A 12790-nucleotide genomic window follows, 5' to 3' on the forward strand; every position below is an offset into this window, starting at 1 on the left:
ACAAACATTGGACTACCTGCCTTAAGGCTGTAAATGGATAATGCGTTTTTACTACCTAGATGACATTCTTGTTTTCTCAAAGCTATTTGAGGAGCAGTTAAGCTGTTTTTTAACTGTGTTGAAAAGCATCCATGATACACTTCTCTGCCCAATTCCAATAAAATGCCTGTTCATTACCCCAAAAAATTGAGAAAGTCTTATGCTATTAGTTAATGGGAAGGGAGTCTGTCTTCATCCAAGAAAGGAAAAGCCACAACAGAATTTCTAACTCCTAAGTATTTTCATGATGTGAGAGGTTTCCTTGGAAGGTGCCCTTACAGACACTTCATAAAGAATTTCAGTCACAAAGCATGGCCACTACATGAACTGCAGCAGGGAGGCGCAAAATTTCACTGACATGTTCACCACCCGTACTTTTGGATGAGAACACTGCGATGGAGCAATGCTCTGATGCTGTGGTTCTGGGATAGGTGTATTTCTACTACAAATCCAGGAAGGCACTGAAACACTAATTACTTACACCTATAGAGTACTCTCCAAGTCTTGCAGTTGTTTGGGCAATCAGTAAGTTTCGACCCTATTTATACAGCAGTCCACTCACTACTGTGACGGGTCACTTTTTTTATGTCTAATGGCTCCCATCAAGACAACTGGCAAGATGAGCACTAAAGCTTCATAAAGATTATTTTCAAAGTAGTAGACAAAAATGGACACGAACATATGGACACAAACAGAAGTACAAATACATTTTTGATAGAATTGAGTGGAGGAACGTTACAGTGCTGGTAATGTCACACTGCTGCCCCAACTAACAATGCCTCTGAACAAAGGGAAGAACAGCTTTACTGAAGACCACAGACATCTTAGAGAAAGAATAGCCATCAAAGCAGAATAGAAGGTAATGTGTGGCACATTGTATAAAATAAATTATGACTCAATGGGCCAAAAATGATTTGTCATACCAGCTCATTTACAGCCGTCCATATTGAAATATTTTCACAATGCTCCGACATCAGATCACCTGGGATATGCAAAAACCCTTTATAAAATTAGAAGGGAGTATCCTTGGCCAGATCTTCACTGGCCTGTCAGTGACTGTGTAAGCCACTGGAGGGAATTTCAGTGATCAAAGCACGTGTCTCCATTACCCCCACGATATCAGGTATCAATTCGCCCTGCAGTTCCTCCATTTCATCAGACTGGAAATGATATCTGGTGGAGGTTTCCCAAATCGACAAATCAGTATAAATGAATAATAGTGTGCACTATCTCACTCCTTATGCAGTCACCGAAGCTATACGAGTACCAAAGTTTCAAAAATAAGCAGGTTTCCTATAGAAGACATAATTTGGAAGTGTGAAGCATCATGTGTAATAATCTCTGATCATGCAAAGTTTTCAAGACAAGACCGGTGTCTTAAGTACTTTCACGATGCAGAACTGTTTGCATGAAGACAACTGCCTACCACCAGCAGACAAATGACCTCACAGAACATTTTAATACGAAATTAGCAGATCTGTTCTTGATAAACACTGCTGTCTAACAGGGAGACTGGGACACATTACTGCATGTAATGCTATTTGTATACAACACAGCAAATCAAGATACAACAGGTTTTATGCCTTTTTCCTGACCCACTGTTGAAAAAAAAACAATGAATATTTTGCTTCCATTTCAACCTGACAATACTGAGAATGGCTACACCAAACATGCTTGTTACCAGAACTGAAGAAGCAATACAGCTGGCATGCATATGGGTTTTGGACATCTCGGATCAGGAGCGTGAACATGAAATGCCAGACACTCTTCAGTAAGCTAAGAGCAAGGCAACATAGTATGGATTTATACTGTGTCAGGTCTAGCAACTAGAACAATGCTTGAAGTGCTATTGTGATCAAAATCGAATCCTACAACCCTTGTCAGACACTGCCAACAAAGTCGAGGGGGGTGGGTGGGGGGAGAGAGGGGGTGGAGGAGTTGATATGCATTGATAAGACAAAAGCCTAGAGATGAGAGATGTAGTTCATACCCTTCACATGAAATTCTATCGTAGTCCTGAGGCTTAGGTCAATGATAGGAGCTCCCCATACAGGGAACAGAAGAGCCCTCATCTGTTCCCCATGACTAACTCCATGTGAGTTTTCTGGTAACTCTTAATAGCTTGGAGCGAAAAAAATTTTGTCAGGGAAGAGAAAAAAAAAGTTATTGGTGGTGCAAATGAGAACCCCAAACAAGAGTGTGTGTGTGTGTGTGTGTGTGTGTGTGTGTGTGTGTGTGTGTAGTGTAATTAATATGTATCAGCAAGGTAGACAATGATATCATTTACTTATGTATTGACTTACATCTAGGGCATGAGCCATAGCTCTTGCAAATGAATCAGCATCTTCTTTACTGCTGAAGTTCAGTCCATACACTTGTTTATTGTCCCTCCATTGATGGAATGTTGCAGTTGCTTGATTGTACTTCAGACCTTTCAGAATGGCACAGTTAATAACAACCTATAGAAAAAAAAGATACAGTACACTTTATTTGTTAAGTTAAGCATTTACACATAGTATGTGAGAGGGGTAAATGACTAGACAATTTATTAATGAATAGAAAATCCAAAATGAATGCCTTACACAGCAATACTGCAAGACACAAGACAATAGTAGTCCATTTGAGAGTTAAGCAATTGTGTGACTCAATGGAATAAGGGCTCATCTCAAACAATGATAAAAAATAGCATACCGCATATACCCTGACTCTATTCATGATCAGGATACAAATCATCATATTAATATTTTTCTCTACTAAATTCCAAGTTGAACTTTATTTTGAAGCACGTGTTTCCAGTGTTTCCTTACTTGAATAGGAGGAGCACCCAGCCATAAGCAGAGTATGAAGCCACACTGTTGCAGTATTAAAAAGCGACGTTTGTTGTTTTGGTAATGACTGCAGTATAGCTGTTCAACCAAGTGTTCGAGCTAATGTAACTCGTGATGTTAATAGTGGAAATAAAACCAAGAAGAAAAAAGGGAATGTTTATTAATGGAACTAACTGATAAATAAAATTTTGCTCAGCAGCAGAAAGGAATTTATTTTCACATCTGGACAAGTGATCTCCGCAAAGACTACTTTCCATGATGTCTTCAAACCACATCTATATATGCCCAAAATGACCTGTGAACGTTTCCCATGAACAACAAATATTCACTGTTGAACAGTATTTTGCCAATAAAGCATATGCACATGTTGTAAACACACCTCAATGGAAATATCCAGATGCCACAGTGCTGAACAATTTCACAATAATGAACTTCATCATCCATTTCCAGTATACTCAACAGTTGAATACAAGACAAGCAGCAGTCAACCAATTATTTTGGCAGACAACAAACTGGCAAAGGTGAGTGATATGATACTGTATTCGCCTTCCAAAATATTCAGGAGATTACCTGTCCAACCTCAGATTTCATAATGTAGTTGTGAAAAAGCTAGGCAGAAATTAAAATTTCACACATATTGTGCTCTTAGTGTGCAGGAATTAAAGTTGCAGATCAAGAAAACCATCTAGCATACTGTGGGCTATATGGTTTTGGTCATTTGTTGACATCTATGGAATCACAGTACTTGATATGTCTTCTTCACTGGTGAAGTAGGAGTTCACCTTAGTGGATATGTGAAGAGTCAAAATACAAGAATTAGGTAACCGAAAGTCCACACATCTTTCTGGAAAACACCCCCCATTGTCAGAAAATTTGAGGATGCTGTGCTGTGCCATACTGCAGCATCAAATAGTGGGCCATATTTTCACTGAAACTATAATGATCAGTTGTGGTGTGCCAAGACAGTATTACATAGTTTACTTTGCTTCGTGAGGCATATGAAAACTGCTGTTGGTCATTGCGGGAGGGTGCCACTTCTCACAGATCTATTACTTTGTATGTATTAATTTATAGCGATTCAAGTCTTGATCAGAATAAGAATTTCACAATAATGAGACTATGGCCATACACAATCAATGGGGAGGGATGGGAGTGGGCTAATGAAACAAGAGTTCAAATTCCTTCAACATGATGCATATTTTGCTGTAACACAAAAGAAAATAAGTAATATGCAAGTTATTTACTCAGACAGATAATGAGCTCAAACCAAAAAAAGAATAACTGAGTAAAGAATCGTTTGAGAGTCATCAAAATCAGGATTGAAGTCGTTATAGATTTTCAATTACAAATTAAATGTTACTAAAAAGAAGGGAAAAATTATTCCATTTCATCATGGTAGGGTGCTACAGCAACCAGTTTCAAGTTATTCCAGAATAAAAACAGTCTTGGTTGCGAAATTATACACTATCAATGATGCATTTCAGCCTTTTGGGACATCATCAGATAGTGTAAAGGTAGCTGGATATGTAACCCATCTATCATAGAGTCACATAAAATGGAAGAATGGATGCAACCGACATATCCAGTTACTGTTGTGTCCATTTTCCATTTTACATGGCTTTATAATGCATGGGTTATGTATCCAACTACTTTTACACAATCTGATGTCGCCCCAAAAGAGTGAACTGCATCACTGATATTAAATAATTTCACAACCAAGACCATTTTTATTCTGGTATATAAAGAAGGGTATCAGTGTCAATAGATAAGCGGAAAGTGTGGGATGGAAGGTACCGCAATTTTGGTTTTAAAGACATGAGTGTGCTGTGTTTTCTTTGAGTGACACAGCCACAAAAGAAAAAACAAACAGTCCATAAAAGGGAAAAATAGGGCCTGCACTGCATGATGTTATCTTCCCAACAAAATACTTTTATAGAAGGTAAATGATAGTAGTAAAAAAAATCTGTTGATAGATCCTCACATGACATGACATCTGCCCACTGCGCACCACATCTGAAAAATTGTTTCAAATATTATATAAATATAAGACCAAATATGTATATCTTTAAATATGTCTGCTTGTGTCTGTATATGTGTGTGTGTGTGTGTGTGTGTGTGTGTGTGTGTGTGTGTGTGTGTGTGTGTGTGTGTGTGTGTGGGCGCGCGCGCACGCGCGAGCGAGTGTATGCCTGTCCTTTTTTCCCCCTAAGGTAAGTCTTTCCGCTCCCGGGATTGGAATGACTCCTTACCCTCTCCCTTAAAACCCACATCCTTTTGTCTTTCCCTCTCCTTTCCCTCTTTCCTCATGAGGCAACAGTTTGTTGCGAAAGCTTGAATTTTGTGTGTATGTTTGTGTGTCTGTCGACCTGCCAGCACTTTCATTTGGTAAGTCACATCATCCTTGACCCCTCTCTTGGACTAATTTCTCCAAATGCTCATGATCAACACTCAGGCCTTTGCATCACAAAACTACTAAGTCGTACAACACAGAGCTGGGATGACAACTGCATTCGGTCTACTCAGTCTTTTTCAAGAAACCAGAAAAGGTAGAAATTGGAAATTCAAGACAATAAAATGAAGCAGTTTTACTAATGATGTACAGAAATAATAGTTAATCTCCTGCCTAAACCACAGGAAAAAAAATAAGGAAACTAATGGTGCTAAAGGTGAAGTTATCTGTTAATAAGAGATGGGTACAAAACAAGATTAAGGGTTTAATGCATCAATGGTATCTAAGTCAACATTAACAAGCATACTCATAAAATTATATAAAAAAAAGCAGGGACAGCTAAATTAAAAAGAGTCCTGAAAGAAAAATTTTTCCATAACACAGAAATAGATGCAGACATTACAAGTTACTGTATGAGATGAAACAGAAGTACAATGTACCACAAAACATACAGTGGCAAGAATATTATGTTTGGCAGCTCACGAAATGATAATAAGCAGTTATTATACCAGCAAATCACAACTGGGAACATAAATTAAATAAAAAAGAGGACGACTGATTGATGTGTTCTATGATTTGTAAATATGTAAATGGATTGTCGCTAAGATATTGTAAAGTGAGGATGATGTCACTAAACTTTTCATTAAAGATATCAGCAACCAGAAGAGGAAAAATTAAAAACACACCTTAATCTTTAAAATTATTGACATTACAAATATTATGAACATATACCTCATGATCTTGTAGTTTGCGACCAACTACTCTAAATGTGTTGTTCACTTGATGCTGGTAAATATGAACCTTTGACAAACCAGATGATGTTCCACTTGGAATCCATTTTTTATTGATGTCATCATACACCATAACCGATGCCCTTGCTGATGCTATGCTGAGTTCACTGAAACAAAAGCAAAAGCCATTGCCAACATCCACATGTGGAACTGTTCTGTTGTACACTAAATGCAAAACAATAAGAGATCAATGGTATAAGTAAAAAAACTAAATAAAGTAAAAAATATCTAATTGAACATAACAATGCTATTAACACACATTCATCTTTTACCTATTGTGAAACATCTACTACAATTTCTTTAACAGGCAAGGTAATATATGATGATGATGACGACGATGATGATGATGATTATGAGAGGAGAAAAGAAGGAAGCACACCATTACAATTTTGTGTGTGTATATGAAATAAAGTTTTAACTCTTCTTATCCATGTGAAAAGGTACCTGTTGATGACTACATTAACTGATTTCATTCATCCTCAAGGACCACAAATTATAATAATGTGAGATGCAGTCAGATAACAAGGAAAATTTTAGAACATATTTGAGTGAAACGTAAGAGCAAACCTCACAAAATTTAAAAAGAGAAAAGAAACAATATGACCAAGCACTTCAACAACAATTCAAGTAACTAATAACCTTTATATTAAAAGCTATGCAGCTTACAAAAAATTTCTACAAATAGATAAGACAGATTTAACAGAGAAGTCAGATTAAGCATGCTACAAGCAACATTTTACGATTATACTGTCAATGGTAAACATGCAGTCAACCACAATGAGATACAATTATTTAAGATACTAAAACATAAACTCAAAATACTATAAAACTTGCCACGCCCAATAGTCTTCCCACTCACTATTACTTTGACTGCTCATGTCTGTAGATTGTGTGTGCAGTATGGATAGAAATCACACACAGCACATTACTTCACACTAACCACGACTAAACTGTTAACTAAGAATACTATCTCTATTACAGACATTTGAAAGCAAACAAAAGAACATCCAACTTTAATCTGTGCACAGTACACAAGTAACCCTGGGGAACTGTTGTGGGTATGAGAATTTGACAGCAAGTCAGTCTGCTCTCTTTTCTGCTGTGTGAACTCTGATGATAAAGAGCCGGAGGTTTGGACATATCCTCTTCCTGGCGAGATAAAGAGATGGCAAGCAACAAAAGTGAAGACACAATCTTTGCGTACTAGAGGCAGTTACTGTCCAGTGTAAAGAAGAGAAGCCTGAAGATCAACAACAACAACAACAACAACAACAACGTGTGAGCATGAACTCCTACACTTGAAACTCTGTGAAATAACTATAATATAAGTATGGTCTCATCTCTCTTGTATCACAAAGAGATGTAATGATTTACACCTGAAGATTTATTCTTCATAATATTTATCAGTTCAAACCGGTGTTAATCAAAGAATTCTATCATCATTCGTGTTACTATTGCTGAGAAGTGACTGACTCCACAGTGTGGTATAATGTCAAATCACCATCAACATCACAAAGTATTATATCAGTTTTGGATGGACAGAAGAAGCAATCTATTGTACTTCTTTAACAGTCCATTCCAAAATTCATTTGAGAAGATTTACAACATTACATCAATTTGAGAAACCTGAGGGGCCCTGTTCATATTACAAATTCAATTTTCTACAGCTGTGACACTTTCATATTTATCTTCACTTGGTTTCCAGACTGAGTGGCCCATGGTCAATATTGATCACTGATACCTCTGCTAGATGCCTATATTACAATCATGTACATAGAACAACAAATAAATTTAACAGGACATGGCTATCTAGGATTCTCTATGAACTAAAACAATCCTGTCAATCAGATTGCTTAAAAAAGCAAGAAAGCTGTGTGAAGATATACAACAATTTATTTAGGTATTCAAAAAGCATTATTAGATATTCAGTAGCAAATAATGAAGTCAGGTCTTTGTTGGGCTTGAAAACTGCAGCACATACATGGACTGGGCACTTTTGAATTTTTTCTGAGTTATTATCTTCTGATTGGTTTGATGTGGCCAGCCATGAATTCCTCTACAGTGCCAACCTCTTCATCTCACAGTAGAACTTGCATCCTATGTCCTTAATTGTTTGCTGAGTGTATGTCAATTTCTGTCTTCCCCATCTCTGAATGAAATGGGTAATAAACATTGTATAAGATCTAAACATTCCGTGAGAGATTACTATTAAGGGATTTGGGCCTCAGTGCCAAGAGGGCCATGTGTCTGCGAGTTGTGTTTGTGTGAATGTGTGTTTGAGTTTTCAGACAGACTCCTTCAAAAGTAGAAAACAAATATTTTAGCAATCTTTTTCATTGAGCCTGTCTGCAACATAAAGACCCCTCTATGTGGTGAGTAGCAATCTTTATCGTTTTCCTAATGAAGTTAGATTATTATATTTTACAGACACCAGGTCACCATGTTGTCATTACACAGTGCATACAGAGAGAAATTCATTGACAGCTTAATGGATTGAAGCCTGCACTACAAATTAAACTACTATAGACGAGAAGTGACTGTGTCAAAGAAACATTTGTGATGTTACTTGGGAGTCAGAGAAGCACTACCCCAATCAATATTGGAGAAGGCTTTAGAAATTACCTGATACGGACTGTCAAAACTATTAAACTACATGAAGCAACTGACGTACATAAATATTTGACAAAAAAAATCTTTAAAGATGCAACAGGACTTGTTTTAAAGCTGTTCTGCTGCCCAGAAGTCACTGATCACAAGAATGGCCAAAACTGCTTACATTGGTGGTAACAATAACAGTCTTAATGTGAGAAGTAGGAGATGATGATTTAGTAAAAGGAAGGTTATATGGTGCGTCACTCGGATGAGATGTGACCCTGGTGGATGCCTGGTAATTTATATTCACCAGTGTGTGTTGTACTGACAGTGAAATTTGGTGAAAGTGGTGTAACAGGCTTTGGCCGTTTTCCCCAGTTTGGGCTTGCATCATTATCAATGGTAACTGACAAAAGTCATGCAAAAGTTTGGCAACGACTACATACTACACTTTTAGAATAATGGAAGCAAATTTAAAACTCACAACTTTGGAAAATGCCTACCCATCGAGATTACATGTTGTAATGCTGGGAAAAGAAAGTCCCACACACTATTCCTCATTACTGCCATAACCATAATGCACTAAGAGTTTCCAAGTCACTGCTAAACAAATACTGCTGCAGCTCATACATTAAACTTACAGTTATAAATGACATGTCAAATGAAAGAGCAACTCAAGTGCTGGATAGGCAGCAAGGGGCCCAATGACAGGGCTTGCTTTGCATGGCCTCCTCATTCACCCGACCTAATGCCATGCAATTTTTTCCTTTGGGGCTTCATTGAGGATTGTGTGTACATGCCTCTGCTACCAGCAGACCTCCCTGAATTAAGAAACCGGTTTGAAGCAGCTGTTGCTATAATCACTGAAGACATACTTATCAACATTGGAAAGAACTCAACTATGGACTTGACGTGTGCTATGTGACGCATGGTGCTCACATTGAACATTTATAAGGTTCTTGGTAAAACTGTTTGAGTTGCTCTTTCATTTGACATATAATTTATAAATGTAAGTTTAATATAATAAATATTATAAAGCGTTAAAACTCCGAAATTCATTTATAAACACCCTGTATAAAGCAAAAGTGGTGCATGTGAGTAACCCCACCGACAAGCACATTCTCTATATTTACCATAATTGATTTTCTGTCACATGACAAGGCAAAGTTACTACGTAGGACAGTACTTACGACAATGTAAGCAAGAAATTTGGTTGGTTACATATGTCCAGTACCTAAGCCATATGAATACTATATTCTTATGCTCAGACAGCACCGATTTAGTGACTGTGAGGGATACATGTGATAATCTTTCTAAATTCGTTATTTTAACTGCAATTCAAATCCCACCGTATCTTAGTGCTAGTTCTGTCCTCGTGGTCTATTCAGCATTCGGCATTCTTCGACAGAATCCAAAACAGAAGGACCAAGAGTGAATAACTGTACTCACTGTTTCCACAACTTCTCATGTTTATATACATTGGGTAAGAAGAGTTAAAAGGAGCAAATATGTGGAATTAATTCTCTGCTATTACCCTCTTTGTTAGTGTCCATTAGAAGTAGAAAGAAGATGGCTAGATATTATAGTGATATCATGCACACTACATCATTCACTAGATAAAACATTCGTGTAAACAGGAGCACAACTGAAGCCCAATTACATGGTGGAAAAAGTATTTTTACTAATTCAAATAACTACATTTTATACATAACTTTTCAATGATTGAAACAATAGATATGAGATTTTGGATACCTGGATAATATGATTTTGAAATTACAATGGCAATGTTTATATAGAAAAAAATTATGCTTGCATTTTCTATCACTTGTAAGTACACAAAAGGCTCTAAAAATTAAAATTTTATTTGTTGTGCTGCATTCCTATCCTAGACGAAATTAAACGAGGAAAAGAATTAACATGAAACCCAAGGGTGCCAACATTTAATGGAACTAGGTTTACTGCTGCACTACCCAACACTGTTACAGTAAAGTCACAGATGCAAGATATTTATAAAGTAAAACAGTTTATGAAAGAAACATGCCACAAATCTAATAGAATATGAAGCAAGCCAGCCCAGTAGCTACCTTTTTCGCACTTCCTGTGCCTGAGAGGTAACCTGAATCTGGTCTGCAGAACGACACGTGGAACTGAGAACAGATAACAGCTTAAATAGAAAGTCAGCTATAGTACTGGAAGTGAAAGAACCTACTAGATTTAAAGCACACAATTCAACAGTATCACTGTTTAAGTCTCAAATCTGAAGGTTCTGCAACAGGATAGCATCTTCTAATGGAGACAAAAAAAGAATTTACATTTTACTGATGCAAAATAGAATTGTGAAGAATTACCTTAACCTTTTCATTAAGCCACAACAACAATTATTGGGGCTACACGAAGGTTTTCCTTATTCCACTGAAATTCCCTCTGCGCCCACCCCAACCAACATCTGAGTATATTACAGTTAACTAAAATTTATCAAAATACAAAGTGTTACCAACTATACCGCACTGTCACTGTCTGTTATGCCCTACAAAGACTAGGAGAAACTGAACTGGTAACAAATAATTACTTTTAACAAAAGGAAAAAAAAGTGCTGGCTGAATTTGCTTGATACTCATATTTTTACAGATATGACAACAATGATTCCAGCAGTATTTTAGCTGTATACGGAGACAGCCACATATGGTTCAATCATTATAAGATGAAAAGAGCACTGATAAACACTCCAGACCCAGACAAATGCCTATTCTTAGAGTTCACCAACATTTGACGGGCAACACACTGGAACTGAATACAAAACCACTGACACAATGAGTATCACTATATCATCATGTGATGCAACTTCAATGGAAAACCTTAATATGCATTACAGCTTCGTACAATGCATTTAGTGTCTGCTGCAATTTGAGAGAAGGTTATACTATCATCATCTGATATTTCTGCTTATGCCATTGTACTGGCAGTAGTACAAAGTTATTATAGCCATGTTTCCACCTGTCAACCTAAAGAGTTACACGAGTATCCAGAGAAATTTTGCTGCTGTTTTTGATATAGACTAGTTACTCACTTTCGAGAAGTGTGACACTACAGGAACTAAATTTTATACGCAACACGAAAAGTTATTACATTCAAGAGAACTGGTCGTTATTCGTTATCCACTTTTAGAAGTGTAATGTATGAAAACTCTGTACTCCAGATTTCACATGGGGGGAGGGCCAAGTACCCCCTCTTGTCCCATCCACTCCCACCACCTGTCATCTATGCAGTGTACACAAATTCATGGAAATGATGTAATTTACATCAACATGCAATTGTTCGTATTTAGCATTTTTCTAAGCAGTAGAAACAAAGTGATAATGGAAGCAGCCAACGGCCTTGCCGCAATGTTAACAGCAGTTCCTATCAAATTACTTAAGTTAAGTGTTGACGGGGTTGGCTAGCACTTGGACGGGTGATTGTCCAGACTCACTGAGCACTGTTGGCAAGCAACTGCACTCAAGCCATTGTGAGGCAAACCGAGTAGTAGTACCAGACTCATAAATTGACACTGACCAGGTGAACAGTGTGCTGACCACATGCCCCTTCATATCTGCTTCCAGTTATGCCTGCTGTTATATTTGGTGACAGTACGGTTGCTGTCAAAATGTCTTATTTACCTTTTTAATTTTGCCAGAATTAGATGAATCCGTGAATTTGAATTTTTAAGAGAAGTATATGCAAGAAAGAAGCCATTTTCTCGTATCATTTGTATTGAAAACGTGTAAAAAAAATTTTTTTTGAATAAGATTAAGTAATTACAGTGCTGAGAAACCTTGATTTTTTAAACTTAACTATTCAAAGGAAATGTACTACCAGTTGTTAAACTGGTGTGCTAAAATATACTTTCCTTCAGAAAGCAAGACCTGACCTTCAAACAAGTTGAACTGTTGTATTTACACAGCAAATCACATAGTTACTATGGTCCTACAAGATATGCTCCAGCCTACTCTCTCATGACCTTTTTTTCTATTAGTGAAGCACAGTATTATATGTAGGAAGACAGTGCTACATATTTTGTCAAAAATACTGTCCACAATAATGTAAACTACAAT

At 37.1% G+C, this 12790-nt stretch overlaps 1 protein-coding gene across 5 annotated transcripts in view; it reads right to left on the reverse strand.

Annotated features, from left to right (window-relative positions):
• The window catches only part of LOC126262879 (protein enabled), a 217278-nt gene that overhangs the window by 32418 nt on the left and 172070 nt on the right, over window positions 1-12790 (reverse strand). For 2 of the 5 annotated variants that reach the window (XM_049959751.1, XM_049959754.1), the window contains exons 2-4: window positions 10784-10846; window positions 6049-6214; window positions 2343-2498 (exon numbers count right to left, since the gene is read on the reverse strand). In XM_049959751.1, coding sequence (XP_049815708.1) covers window positions 2343-2498; window positions 6049-6214; window positions 10784-10846 — 385 coding nt within the window. Of the gene's footprint in view, window positions 1-2342; window positions 2499-6048; window positions 6215-6941; window positions 7203-10783; window positions 10847-12790 lie in introns of those variants that run through there. The other 3 variants (XM_049959755.1, XM_049959752.1, XM_049959753.1) reach the window with 3 other exon arrangements.

This window comes from Schistocerca nitens, chromosome 6, assembly GCF_023898315.1.
Source record: "Schistocerca nitens isolate TAMUIC-IGC-003100 chromosome 6, iqSchNite1.1, whole genome shotgun sequence".
NCBI lineage: Eukaryota > Metazoa > Arthropoda > Insecta > Orthoptera > Acrididae > Schistocerca > Schistocerca nitens.